The following is a 15,212-nucleotide window of genomic DNA, read 5'->3' on the forward strand; positions in this document are numbered from 1 at the left end:
CGCACGTCCGTGCTCCATCACACTCGGACACCGACTGCTATATGTACTCGAGACACCTATACACTACATCCCTTTCTTGTTTTAATTTTTTTTTTTATAAATATTTAAATAATAGGTCAATTTAGTTTTAATTCAAATACTTGCCATGCTGTGCCGTGTATCTCTTTTTTTTTTCTTTTTAATGAACTACGTTTCTTCTAATTGTCTGCCCACTTTCGTCATTCCTAACTTGATCATCTCCGTCTTTACCACTTAGTACTGTATGTGAAGTAGTTATAATTAGGGATTAATTTTCTATCTTTAGTCATATGTTTAGGACATTCCGGTCTGAGGGTTGACTCAGAGCGGACGCTGCACCACCACCTGCAGTGTATACTCAAACATACTTGTGTGTTTTATTAACTACAATTCCTAGATGTCAGTCTCCCTCCTTCTTCTTTAAATCTGTTACCTTTTTCAATTCAGACTGTTTTGAAAACTAGATTAGTACATTTTTTTTTATATACATATATGATTGTTTTTTTTTCTTTCTTCAATAGCATACAAATCATACAATATAATTGTACAATGCAAGCATCGCACATTTCTCGCGTCAGCATTAAAATTAATATAATTATGACTTGATTAGAATTGCTTTGCATTGCTTGATTGCATTTGCATGCATTTAGTTATGTTTTATTGCAAATAAATAATGATTGATTGATTGATTGATCGCTGTATTTGCGATTACGCTATACATCGATTTATGCATTAGTTTATGTTTATACGTGCTCCTAGCTAGTACTCAGTATACCTTGGTTATCAATAAATTTATAAGTGTATCAAAAATCAGTGTTTCTATCAAGACTACCATCAACCATCAAGAATCATATCATCTAAGGTGTACGGCTCGTACAATAATATTTCACTAATTTCATACCTTTTCATGATTTACATTATTATTATTTTTTTTTTTTAATAGGTCGCTTGTCAGGCGTCTAATGTATATTAGGTAATTATTGATGATAACATTGATAACTGATTGTATCGGCCCTATACTTCATTATATGCACCTATTATTGCTAGTAACTAGTAAATAGTACATATAAGTATTTAGTTATAGAACCTAATGTATCTGGAGCCTCGTCTGCCGACAAACCATACTCTGGTTTGGCAGAAGATAAATTTAGTTGTAGGTTTAGTTTTTGAATAAACATTTATTTCATTTTTCATTTCATCTAATGCAATTCATAATACTTACGGATATTATAATGTTTAGTTAGATCTACTCATAAATTTAATTATAAATTGCAGTGCATAGTTATTAAAACTTTTACTGTCTACTGTTTTTTTTTCTGGATCGAAAGGGCTCGTGATTCATTGCATTGTAATACATAGAGATACTATATAGAATATGCATTAAAATCCTATTCAGGGTCACGTATCCACTTTATCGTTTTATTGATTTTGTTTCATCATGATCAGCTTTCTTTCTCGTAGATACTTTGTACCACACAAAGTAATCAACGATTAATTTTCTAAAATAGATAGCTGTTCATATACTATTTAAGAAGTGCTTACCCAATTGACCCAATTATACTAACATCCGATTTATATCTACACAGTATGTATATATTTTAGATAACACTTTTCTTTTAAAGTATTTTATCAACATCTTTTTTTTATTATTATTATCTCTTTATCTATCTTAAGATCTTAACTCTTAGGCTAGGCTATTTTATAATATGATTATTAAAGAAATTACAAAACCACTTTTTTTTTTTTTTTGGCTGATTGGCGATTGACCATAGTCACACCCGATGGAAGGTGAAGATATAGTCGAAGATGGAGCTCACCGATTCAGTAATACTTAGCATATTCACTTTTATCTTAAAGAGACCGAGGTCGTATTTTTCTGGGAACATCTATGGTGGGAGTGCATTCCATTCCTTTGATAAAATATTATCTAAATTATTACCCAAATATTATCTCCTTCATTTACTTTCTTTGCGCTGTTAACCGAACAAATCAGCATGCCCATTTACAAGGCATCAAGTCATACTGAAATTGACCGGAGTAACAGGAGTAACAGAATACTTATACAGCTCACCGAACTACGAGGTAACTACCTCGTAGTAGGTAAGCACAGTGTTTCTCCCCAGGTACCACGATTTGAATTTGTTTTTGCAGCTGTGTCTTTAAATTCCTTCAGGAGATGTTATATCTTGACAGACTCAGCGTTTATTTATGTGTCACACGGAGAGAAAAACAACTAGATTTAATGTTCGTTCAACATTTCTATTTTTTTTTTTTTTTTTTTTTTTTTTTTTAAATTGCGCCTACGTGTTCTTTCATTCCAACTACAAGTTTGATGTTGTTAAGTGTAGTTACACTTCCTTCTACATTTTTTTTTATACCACGTCGGTGGCAAACAGTTATAGGGCCTCCTAATTGAAAGCGGTCACCGTAACCTATGGACGCCTGCAACTCAAGGGGTGTCACATGCGCGTCGTCGACCCATTAGAAACTTGTATAGTCCTTTTTTTTTTAGAACCCCATACTGTAGTTCATCGGGGAATACCTTGACATAGCTCATTCCACAGCCGGAGCGTTCGTGGGAGGAAATATTATTGTTTTTTTTTTTTTTTTTTTTTTTGAACCAATCTTTTATTTCAACCAACAAGTCGATTTTGTAAAAGCACATGTCACATATTGATTTAAACATAATGTTTGGCTGATTCAATAAAATATATTTTAACAAGTTTGACCTTGTTGTTTGGTTCGTACAAATTCGACTTGTATCATCAATATTGTGATTTATTCCCTTTACTAAAATACTATTGTTTCAAACAGATAAACACGCAACAAGACGAGTTTGTTAGATTCACAAGGCAAATTTCTCTCAGTTGTACCCTTAACTTCACATCCGTCTATCAATCCATTTATATATAGAATAGAATCATGTTCCCTAACTTCTAAATAATGTGCATTGTAAGTAGTTAGGTACCTAGATAATTGACGTGAAGCATTGAAATCTGTGATTATTTAACATTTTACAATCACTACAGACAAAGCTGATTCAGCCGCTGATTGTTGTCCTTTTGTTCATTTTCTTGACCAGACGAAATAAGGTCACTAGTGAGATTTCAATATCCTCCCGTGAAATTACGCAAACAAGTTCAGCATTTTTATTTCTTATTTTTTTTTTCTATATTAGTTCAATAGAGGCTCACAGATCCATTAGTTTATTTGTTTTAACTGGACACCTGACTTGTATGAGATTCACCTACATGAATCTCTGCAGTATGTACCTATTACCCTAACTGATAACGAGTACCTTCAGTACCAATATATTTTTGTAATGATTTTCAACTGACGTAGATTGTCTTTGAAAATCTATCATAGATCAACTTAAATAGGCATGTCTTTCTCTTGAGGTCACCCATACTGACAAAGCCTTGTTGACGGTAAGCAGAGTTAGCAACTTCTTTTTTTTCCGCGTTGTTGAAATGTATCAAGCGTTCGCTTAATTTTATTCAATTCAGCTGCACCACTACGTGTTTTTTTTATATACAATGCAATGTCAAACCAATGAACTGTCTTTATTTATTTTATTTTTTTTTCACTCTTTTCACTCTGATTGACGTTAGCGGCATCTAGGTATATAAAGAGTGCTCTTTTCCAGCGCTCCTACCGAACTCCTACTGATGTAGGATCACCTTCGCTGTCAAATGCCTCCAACGACAATTAAGAAGCCATACTGGACTTTCTTGGGGCAACCTGTACCCAATCAATTTAATGATTCTAACTAACACATGTCAAAATATATTATATTGAAAATATTTCAACTTATGCTATCTCAAAGTACTCAGTCATTGTACTTGAGTGTTTTACTGGGGTAGTTGTCTCAGACTCTCAGGCACTGGATGCCTTGGTATTTTTTTCTTTCATATGTGTAATTTATTTCGGTTTCAATTTAATGATATTTATTGACCGACGTCAATCTATTATTATGACAATTGAAGGCTCAGATAGCATTTATCATCTGATCTAAGCGTCATTTAAGCGCACGTTCAACCAGTATAACCGTAATTTACTTCGTGTTTAGGTTATTATCATTAAGCTCATATTTGCAACAATTCAATGTTCAGTTTTTTTTTTTTTTTTTTGCTGTTTAACTATGTTTACAACAATTTAATGACCAGATAAATATATCTGTCTTAACCAAGGTATGTTTTTTTTTTCATTTATTTTACATGACAATTAAATGTCCAGATTCAGTAATCTGCTGGTTCCACATATATCTATATTTATCCTCGTAAGGCTAAAGTCATGTCAAATTAATGACCAGATACATTTTATCTGCTTTGAATGAGCCGTGCACACTGTACAGGTCAGGTCATTGTTATTCTGTTACCAGTAGGTTTTTTTTTCCATGACAATTTAATGTCCAGATTCGGTAATCTGCTGTATTAACTAGCTTAATAACCAGAATTTCTGTTATCCAATTCACACACATGACAATTAAATGTCCAGATTCTGTAATCTGCTGTTTCCAAATTCGCAATTTAATGCCTTATTTTCAGCCACAAATGGCATAAAATTTCATAGTATTTAGATGCCATTTAAACGGTCGATACTAAACAATACAATTGAATGTACAGAGTGCACCTCCATGTGCTGTTTCCAAATTCGCAATTTAATGCCTTATTTTCAGCCACAAATGGCATAAAATTTCATAGTACTTAGGTGCCAATTAAATGTTCGATACAATTGAATGTACAGAGTTGCATATCCGTTTAATGCCTCTTTTTTTTCTCCCGACTTTACTGGTAAAGTAATTTAATACTTAGATGGAAACTGCTTATCATAAGTGCTTCAAAAATGTATTTTTTTTTTTTTCTATACCGTGTTTTTTTTTTCGTTAAATTTGACACGTCGTTAGGTTCATTATCAAGAACCATCCTGTATATCACTTTTAGGTATATTTAGCACTTAATGTGAACCCATCTGGTTTTCTGGTTTTTAAGTAATTAAATACTCAGATAAAACTGCTCGAAATCGGCGTTAGGAATGTTTACGTAAGTCAATCCGCGACAAGAGTATTAGTCATGATTTTATGGCATGTTCAATCAATTCAAAAGATTCACGTTCAAGTGATAATCTATCTCTAAATAAGTGTTACTTTCCCGACATATGCATAGATCCTTTCATTTGCAGCTGTAGTTCAAATAACCACTTAATGAAGTCGTGACTTACGTTACTTTTACGTAAATTCACCCCTGTAAGGAAGTATACTTAGGTAAGTATTTATCTAGTTTGTTTTGGTTTTCACCTTACTCTCAAACATCGACTAATGCTACCATAGGACATTTAAGTGTGATGGTTGTACAACATTTTATCATTCAAGTAAATGCCTTATTTAGGTAAATAGCTTAACCATTCATAAATTTAGCAACATCACATAATTTTGTGTATTAAACCAACCAACAAGTAGATGGTAACTTCACTAATTAAAAATAAATATCATTTCTTTTGGTTGGACGGAAATTATTGTAATGATTCCGGGCTGTGATTTATGTAAATAATAAATCAATTTTATAAACCCACTACACATAAACTCAAATAACATTTTGGTACCTAAAAACATTTGGCAATCTAGGTAGGTAACCAAACCGTTTACTAGGTAGGTAGGAGCCACACACCGACACCTGTATAGGCATGACAATCTAGGAAGGCTGGCCGTATGTTGTCAATTGCCTCAAACATTTTATTAATTACATCTATCGGTTACCTGCTTAAGGTTTATATTCGCACGGTTGAAAGAAATAACATTTCATTTCATTATTTTTAAAATCGGGACTTAATCGGGATTTTAAAAATAATGATGTGTAATAATCGTGAAAGTTTAAAACATTTCATTTATTTTTATTTGGTTTTGACTTAATTCTTGAAAAACTGCCGTTATAATCATTTCGCTTTGTAGTATTTAATGAACACTTTCATTTAGCTTCATTACGTTCCGAAACTACTAAGAATGCCAGTAATTTAAAACGGCAGGTAACCAAACCTGTTTACAAAAAGATAACGGTGCATCATGGCGCATCGTTACTCGATTTTATAGGTTATGTTACTTATGTTTCTATCCCATCTTTTCCGAATACTAGATTCACGTGGTAAGTACTTGCTTTTATCCTCGTCGCCACTTGTAATGTCACGCTATTACACTATATACATCGGGTTGGCTCGCCAATACACACCGCACGTCCGTGCTCCATCACACTCGGACACCGACTGCTATATGTACTCGAGACACCTATACACTACAGTACCTAAGATTTATAACAATATACCATTAAGCATTAGAAAAAGCACCAGCAAAAATGTATTTAAATCAAAATTAAAAAAGTTTATGTTGAAACAATTTGAAACTGATAGCAACTTTAGTTAATTACGTAATTAAAATAAAATAAAATAATTTAGTAATTAGTATTAAGTAACTAACTATGTTTGTAACTTGTACTAACACTTTAGCACCTAAGGTTAAGAAACAACAGTAAATGTGATGAAAGGGAGCCTATTCCTGCCAACAAACTGTTCTACAGTTTGGCGGAAAGTTTTATGTAAAAAAACTGTTTTACTTTTATTGAATAAATAATTTAAAATTTAATTTTTTTTTTTTTAGAGTACAGTATTTTGTTGAAACGTAGGTCGATCACAGGGTACGTAGCCAAATGCACAAACACTCACGTTATCTGTTTTGTAGGTATCTACATACCTATCTCTATCGCTTTTGCGTATTGGCGCGACAGAGCCAGACTACATTTCTGTCGGCGTCTGGCGTCGACGATTGCCATTCGATTCGGCTACGCCGGCAGACCCGAATTCACTTGCATTGTCTCCCCCTTTGTAGTGGCAGCGCTTTGCTGTAGATCTCTTAGGGTTATCAACTCTTATCTAAATATATAAAAGAAGAAACTGTACTGACTGACTGACATATCAACGCACAGCTGAAACCGCTGGTCCTAGAGATTCCAAATCTGGCACGTAGGTTCCTTGTAAGGTGTAGAGGAGCACTAAGAAATAATTTTTCGAAATTCAACTCCTAAGGGGGTATACAATGGGGGTCCAAAGTTTGTATGGGAAAACAAGATTAGATTAGTACGCAGGCGAAGCCGCGGGAAAAAGCTAGTTTTTAAATAAAATATGTTTAATTTTTGATTCGAAACAATCTGTATGTAAAATATTATAAAATTAAAGCTGGAAATTATTAGGTATTTCTGTTCCTTCAAATTGCTTCTCGAAATCATCTCCTTAATAGAAAAATATTAATTTTTTAGAGCGCCTCTAATATTTTGAATTTAATGGTCTACTTAATTGTGTCAGAAACTCAGCGGTGGAAGTCACCAGCGACATGCCAAAATGAGTCTATTTCGTGGCACTTAATTCCATCTACGTTTATGTTAATTTGTGTGATTTTTCTAGTTTGCCTAAATTGTGTCCTACTGCTGAGCAAAGTTCTCCCCTTCCCCCTTCCCTTCTCCACTCCTCACGGTTTGATGCTCGCTCTTGCCTGTCGCTGTAAAATACGTCGAGGTCGTCCCGCCATTTCTTCTTTGGTCTACCTCTGCCCCGGCTAATTTGCGGTAACCATTCAGTTTGTGTTTACAAATAAAATATTTTATTTTATCGGTGACAGCCCTACCAGCGTAGATTATAGTCGCAAAGGCGCAGCGTGTATCGCATTATTCGCATTACGCGTGAGATGCGACTGTGAATGCGCTCTTACAAAGTGCTATCTTTGAGCTGGCAACAATATTTTTTTATAAAAAGGGTTTTTGTACTTTTTGTGTTTGGATATGTTGTGCTGGTTTTAACTTTTGAGTGTAAGTTTATTTTTCTTTTTTTCGAAAAATGTACAATAGTTAGAGAATCTGTTTTATCATGGAAAGTCTGCTCCTTTTGTTCTTTTTTCGAAGTTCAAAATGCGTTACAAAACTAACATGTGATTAGTCTCTTTCCCCTTTCTTCTTGTATCGGTGGTCAATTTTATATTACAACTATACGAAACGAAGAAAATAGTACTCTTTTTTTAGTATTTCTCAAAAATTAAAGGAACAATTAACATTTCACATTAACGTATTTGTTATTGCATGAAATATATTTTTTAATATTTTATAATGTATAAATTATATTTTATTGTGTCTACTACCAGAAATTAAATACAAAATCATGACTGAAAAATATTATACCTACTGACTTTGACTATAGAAATATTTTTTACGGCTGTTATGTAGAAATATAGATTTTTCTTATTTTTTTAGTTACTTCATTAATCTTTTGCTTATGTTTTGTAGTGTATTTGTATTATAGAAATTTTAAAATAAGATGCATTGTGGCTCATATGAATCTGTCAAACACAAATCAATTAATAATATTCATAACTACCATCTAAATAAGTCGATATTTATTAAACTAAGTACTCGCTTTCGAAGTTATCTAAATTGTAATGAGAAATGACACTATTGGCAATAAACTAACACGATCTTCACTCATATTATTAAATTAAAACGGGACTTGATCGCGTAAAACTTATGTTTATATTTAACCCGACGTTTCGGACATGACTTAAAAGCCTATCATCAGATCATCACGGTAATTTGTTAACCTGCGACCGATCGATCTCGAAGGTCCAGTCTGAAAACCAGCGCTAGGCCCTCAGCTTGGCACATGCTGAGATTGGAACCTATTGCCAATATGTATATTACTTGTCTAGTTAAGTAACATTTAGTATTAAAATATGTACTGTACTTAGCATGTAAGTTTACTTTTAAGTTTTTGAGGCAATAAATAAATTCTTATTCTTATTCTTATGACATTACGTCCGTGGTCACGGGTAGACCCACTACGGGTACTATTGGCAATCACAAAAACAAAAGAAATATTGCTCAAAGCATTTTATTGAATTCACATTAAATAAAATTAAATAGAGGGCTAAGTATAAGTATATGTTTACATTCGCATCATCTTGTCGACGCTCATAAGCATCACGTCCTTGTAGCTCATGTGCATCAGCATGTCCTTGTCGAAGATGGTGAGGTCGTCGCGGCGCATCACCATGTTGGACATGTCCACGTCCTTGTTCATGTTGGCGAGGTCCATGTCCTTGCGGAACACCATGATGTCCGTGAACAGCATGTTGGGCATGAAGAAGCACGTGTAGTCGATCTCGCGGTCGAACGGGAAGCCGAGCGGCATCGTGTCCACGCAGGTGGTCCAGAAGCAGGTGCGGCGGTCCTTCATGATGGTCATGTCGACGGTGGGCAGGGTCAGGCCGGTGCGCACCGGGCTCACGATCACGAACATCTGCATCTCCATACCGCCCTTGTGGCCGAGCGGCAGCAGAAGGCGGGACGGGAATCCGCGGCGAGTCTTGTGCCACCAGCTGTCGACCATCACGCGGTCGCGCACGTCGACGCCCACGTTCGTGTCCAGACCGAGGTCCTTGTCCATCATCATGCGGGTCATCGGCCTGTCCTCGATCACGCCGTGCATCTCGATCGATTTGCGGACGATGGTGTTCTTGCCGGTGTCCAGTTTGTACAGGAAGCTGTCGATCTCGACCATGTCGAGGCGTTTCTTGTTGACGTCGAGGAGGCGGCCCATGCAGTCGTACTTGGGACCGATGAAGATGCGGACGATGCAGTCGGTGGCCTTGTCGGAGGCGACGTCCACGGTGACCTTGAAGGGGTGGTTGTTGAGACGGCGCTGGCGGGCGATCATGATCATGTCCATGTTCTTCTTCTTCATCTCGCTCTCGTCGAGGTACATGCCGTTGCTGATGTCCATGTCGTACTCGTCCATGAAGGTGACGAGCTTGTCGGTGCTGATGCTCTCGACTTTGACTCCGGGGAAGGAGAGCTCCTCGCGGGTGTACTTGGGCAGGAGGGTCTTGAAGAGGACGGCCATCTCTTGGACGCGTTTCATCAGGCGCCAGTACAGCGGGTCGCGCAGGCAGGTCGTGTACATGTCAATGGCGGTGGGGATGTAGGTTTCCCTGTTCAAAAACATAAATAATGAATAATCTATCTACCTTAATTTAGAGAAGATTAATAAATTTCATTTTGGGTAAAATATTGTGAAGTACTGACTGATTGAATCTGGATTGTATAGTAAAAATGGTTTTGAAACACATTTCAATTGTTATACGTACTTGTCAACGTTGTAAAGGCTGTAGCTGAGCATCTTCTTGAGCAGGTTGGTGACGTGGATGACCTTGGCGTCGTCGTGCAGCATACCCATGCCGCCGCATAGCATGCGTGCCAGGTACTCGTAGTCCTCGGCCTTCTTCAGGGTGATCACCGTACCGTCGCGCTGAGGGACAAAGGACAAGTTATTATCTTCTTTATATCAAAAATATATTTGTACTTGGATTTAAAATAAAATTTCAGGTTTTATAGTACATTACTACAGAGGCCGGGACAAATGGGGTTGCCGGATAGGTCTGAGGCGGGCAACCCCATTTCCCGCCGAGGTATGTATAGTGCTTTTCTCAAACATGGTATGAAATAAATAAAGTCTACTGAAAATAGTAACTTTGGATGGCTGTATCTCCTAAACGGTGCGTCGTAGCGCAAAAATAATCGAATTTTCGTTCCCCTTTAGTACCCCGTATACGCCTATAAAAAAACAAAAAATGAAAAATTTTTTTTAAAAAAAACGAAAAAAAATCCAAAATCAAATATTGTCTAGGGCCCGTACCAGTTGCAGTCGGCACGTCTATAAAGCCCCTTATAGTTTTTTTTTTTAATTGGCTAAATACCTGGATGTTATGTCACAATTATCTGTGTTTGGAAATTAAAAAAGAAGACTTTGCCGGCCTTGGCCTGCAAGGTTTGTATGAAATTCCATTATCTATCAATCGTCCTAGCCGCACCTGCAACGTCATACTTCGCTGCCAATTATAAGGCACATAACATCAATATTTCATACCATATTTGAGAAAATTATAATTTTTTTATAAATTCAAGAAGGTAAAATAAACTTACGCGTTCCATTTTACCGGTGAGGATAGCTTGACGGATGATCTTCTCAACATCGTCGCATACCAGTTTCAGCCTCAGGTTGTCCTCGTTGAGCACCTTCATGTTGCCGACGCGAGCGGGCATTTCGTAGCCGTTGTGCATGCGGATCTTGGGCCAGTAGCCGCCCTTGATAGTCTCGTCCCACTTGATCATCTTGATGTCGCACATACCGTGGCTCAGGCGCTCGAGTCTGTACCTGGCCATCAGTTGCTGTCCAGCATACATCATAACCTCACCGCGACGCTCCTTCTGCAGGCCGTACACTTCATTGTCCATCCAGTAGGGGTAGTTCATGTGCAGGTAGTAGAAGTAGGTGTTTAGGTCGCAATCTTCAGTGAAGTAGTTCATCTTGTCGTCTTCGCTCATGACGGTGCGGAGACCTTTACGGGCGTCGATGAGACAGATGTGCTTGTCCTTGACGATTTTAACGCCCCAGTAGTTCATCAAGACGTTGTCGATGTTCATTTTGCTCATCTTGAGAAGGGAGGCCTTTTGCATGACATCGGCGTCGACGAAGAAGTAGGGGTAGATTTCGTAGGGCGCGGGGAGGACGATACCGCGGCAGTCGACGCGGTGGAAGACGGCGGCGGTGAGGGCGTAGGTGAACATGCCTCCGTTGATGCGCTCGCGGAGCCAGCAACAAGTCCTCATGAACACGTCGAAGTCCTTGGCGAAGTACATCATGCGGAAGACCCTGACGGCTTGCTTCATGTGCTTCTCGTTGGTGTGGACGAACACCTCGCCGCGGGGCAGCATACCCATCTTGAAGGTGTCTATGAACTTCTTGACGACTTCCGTTTTCTGTAATAGGAAAACAAATCAGTTTATAAACAAGCAACTAACTATTACAACTTTTGTAAACAAATTTAATTCTTCTTGATATATCAATATTGAAAAATCCATTCCCTTGCTAATTTTAATCCATGAAGAGTTCAGAGCAGGTATTTATTGAGTGTGTCCTCACCAAGTATTTGTCCATGTTGTCCTCGATCGACCACTCGCGGGCGACGGTGCGGATGTCCTCGTACATGGTGGGCTGCAGGATGTGGCGCAGCAGCTTCATGATGCACATCTCCCGGACTTTCACGTCCACGTTCACTGGAATAACAATATGATTATGAATTATTCTAAACCGCCGGTTTAAAGTGGGAAAGCCATGCACGGTGAAGAGTTAAGGAATGCCTAAGTACTTAGTCTTCGAGTCAGCCTAGCGGGACGATCTGCCTGCGTTGCCGGATTGGCAATCGTCGATGCCAGACGCCGACAGACATGCAGTCTAGCTCTGTCGCGCCAATACGCAAGAGCTATATAGATAGATAGCTACGAAACAGATATTATAGTGAGCGTTTGTGCATTTGGTTTCGCACCCTGAACGCAATCTCATCACCCGGACGGATACTGAACGCAATAGGGAAATCCAAGGAGTAGGCATTTGTTCAGCATTGGTAGGCTGTGTAGGCTTTTAAATGTGGCTCTTTTATTAAAACATCAAATATTGGTTGTTTCATAAAATAGCACTGGCTGAAGTGGCTGAAGAAATTAGTCCAGTTGTCGATTTAATTCATTAAGACAAACTTTAAACTGTTAGGCATTTTATAAACTTAGTACTTCAAGAATTTGCAATAATGGGAACTATAAAACCGTCAGTTATTCTTTTGGAGTTCTGGTATGGATGAAATAACAAAACAGCCTTCTGTTTAAAAGTCAACTTAAATGAAAAAATGCAGACATCAATCGCAATTAAAAAATCAACAGTGATCGACTCTAATTTAAAACCTCATTGAAGGTTAGGTATCCGGTTCGAAGGACCATAAAGATGTACGGGATGCTCTCCGCACAGTCTTGAGATGATATAGTTGATAATGATAATTGATAACACTGCAGTTTCCACCGATATAACGATTTATTGATAATATGATAAAAATGATACAATTATTGAATACACTCCGCGGCGGTCGGGCATGTACTGTCTCATATAGGTAAAATAAATGCTGACTGACGGAAAGTGCTGATGAGCGAAATGTTAATCCTTGTACGGACTGTACAATAATCATGAATCTATTTCTGTGATAAATGTGAGTGCAAGGTGGAGACTATTTAGAAGTTATAAATATTAATTCAAATATCCCAGTCTTTTCAAACTCCCGAGAAAAAAATTGTAAATGAAGCTAAGTACAATGGAATAACTAAGTATAAAACTCACCAAGGGTGTCCTTTCCGATGGTGATGCTATCCATCTTGTCCATATGGATGACGGACGCCGCCGTGGCGGCCACGATAGCCGCGAATATCAGTACCCTCATGATTGCCGCTGCTCCTCGACTGTGCTTCTGACATCTTGTAACCCCCCTTTTATACCCACTAGTCTCTCTCGTCTCGTCTTATCACATCAGGTGAGGAGAAAACAAGCGATAAACCTTATCTGGTTCAAGTTTATTCTTCGGTTTATCGATGTTGGTAAAGACTGGTTCGATTGGGTTCATATCAAGTGCATTGCTTTTAGAGTACATCGTTGGGCATTTGGTGTGCAAGCTTACGGTAGGAACGGTCAAAGCGCATGTGTTTGTGCAAAGCGCAGGTAAACTGTAGATGTACCGGGTGAAACAAAATTGGTAATACAAAATAATATTTTCTGGATCTATTCATGATTACGATCAACTTTTACTATGGGACTTATATCGAATTCGGCAAAAAAAAATGTGTAAATTCTGGTATCGAGTTCATTAATATGTATGCAAATTTGCAAGGAATTAGTATGGAGAAATGGGTACATAATAATGAATCATCAAAAGTTGGGTTCATAATTTGTATGAAGATTTTGAAGTGATGTTTTCGAAGATGGTCCCATAGTAAAAGTTGGCTGTAGTCATGAGTAGATCCAGAAAATATTATTTTGTATTACCAATTTTGTTTCACCCGGTATAATGCCCTGCAAGTTTTAACTGATTACAAGCTTTATAAAAAAATAGAAATTATGCAGTGCGAATGACATAGGCGAAAGTGATTTTCTAATCTAAATTCTATATTGAGCTCAGGCACAATATTTTCTCGTTTTGAACGAATTTTGGAGTAAATTTTCATCACCTTCTACGTTTAATTTATATGGAAACTTTTAATTTTTATTTTTTTACCCGACTACGGCAACGCAAAGGAGGGTTATGATTTTTTACCTATTATTAAAATTAAAATTTGGCATACTCGTACAATGAATTATTCATGTTCCACGGGTTGCGGTTGTTACAATTTCTCGAGGATTATTATTTTGCCTCTGGATCTCTCTCTGCACGTTAGACCACCATGTAGAAGGCAGTCTACCACTTCCCTTCGGTTTTCTTGGGACCAATGATGTAATCGGAATAAAAATTTGGTTGTTTCATACATTTCGACTGTCACGATGCCGCTCATTTCTATGGAGCAGCCAATTTTATTTCGATTTCAGCATTGGTCCCATAATGAAAGTTGTTCATTATGACCTCAAAAGTCAGTGTGAAAAGTTTGAATGGTTCTTTTTATTTCAACCTGTATAATGAGCGCCCGAGATACTCAAAAATATCTGAACACGCCCCTAGCCACGGCAAAAGAGGCGTGTTGGCTGTACATGGGCATTTTCAAAAATTGGGACCCAAAATTGGGTAGTGAAAGTTGTTAACAAAAATTAAGTTTTGTGACGACAATTAAGCATGAAATTTCAATAAAAATATTGCTTTTGTGTTAATTACATAAACTATAAGCAATAATCTATATTTAGAACATGAACAAAATTTGGTTTTTAGACAAATTTTATTCTTAATTTTCGTCACAAAACTGAAATCGAGTTAATTTTTGATAACAACTGTCACTAATTTTGGGTCCCAATTTCTGAAAATGCCCACATACCTAAAGAGTGTGTTCATATATACATAATACATTTATTATAGCATAATGCGTATCTATAATTATGTGGGCGACCCTACTGCCCTTGCCCTATTGAGGAAGCAAAGAAAAAGTTGAGTTTGTGAGCAACACGAAACTTTTTAATCACGGGACGCGAACAAAGGTTCCTTTGCCCATTGTTATATGTTTTCGTTTTTAAAATGTTTACTGCTATTTTTTTTTTCAGTTAAGCTTAGAATCTAATTACGAGTATTGCGTATTTATTAAGTTTCACGA

At 37.2% G+C, this 15,212-nt stretch overlaps 2 protein-coding genes across 2 annotated transcripts in view; one reads left to right on the forward strand and one right to left on the reverse strand.

Moving 5' to 3' along the window:
- The window catches only part of LOC125229598 (syntaxin-binding protein 5-like), a 525,297-nt gene that overhangs the window by 382,086 nt on the left and 127,999 nt on the right, over window positions 1-15,212 (forward strand). The gene's annotated exons all lie outside the window — the stretch shown is intronic.
- Window positions 8,922-13,424, reverse strand: LOC125229595 (basic juvenile hormone-suppressible protein 1-like). Its single transcript, XM_048134474.1, has 5 exons — window positions 13,267-13,424; window positions 12,028-12,161; window positions 11,028-11,864; window positions 10,193-10,353; window positions 8,922-10,036 (listed from the first exon to the last, which is right to left on the reverse strand). Exons 1-5 carry the CDS (start codon window positions 13,364-13,366, stop codon window positions 8,992-8,994), a joined length of 2,277 nt encoding a protein of 758 aa, XP_047990431.1. The 5' UTR covers window positions 13,367-13,424; the 3' UTR covers window positions 8,922-8,991.

Source organism: Leguminivora glycinivorella, chromosome 9 (assembly GCF_023078275.1).
Source record: "Leguminivora glycinivorella isolate SPB_JAAS2020 chromosome 9, LegGlyc_1.1, whole genome shotgun sequence".
NCBI lineage: Eukaryota > Metazoa > Arthropoda > Insecta > Lepidoptera > Tortricidae > Leguminivora > Leguminivora glycinivorella.

Bases quoted from the DNA above. Each gene is read 5' to 3' on its own strand.
- LOC125229595 (XM_048134474.1), bottom strand. From the start codon at position 13,366: ATGAGGGTACTGATATTCGCGGCTATCGTGGCCGCCACGGCGGCGTCC. The intron at 12,162-13,266 runs GTGAGTTTTATA...TTGTTATTCCAG, and splicing joins CATCGGAAAGGACACCCTTG to TGAACGTGGACGTGAAAGTC. The intron at 10,354-11,027 runs GTAAGTTTATTT...TTTGTCCCTCAG, and splicing joins TCACCGGTAAAATGGAACGC to CGCGACGGTACGGTGATCAC.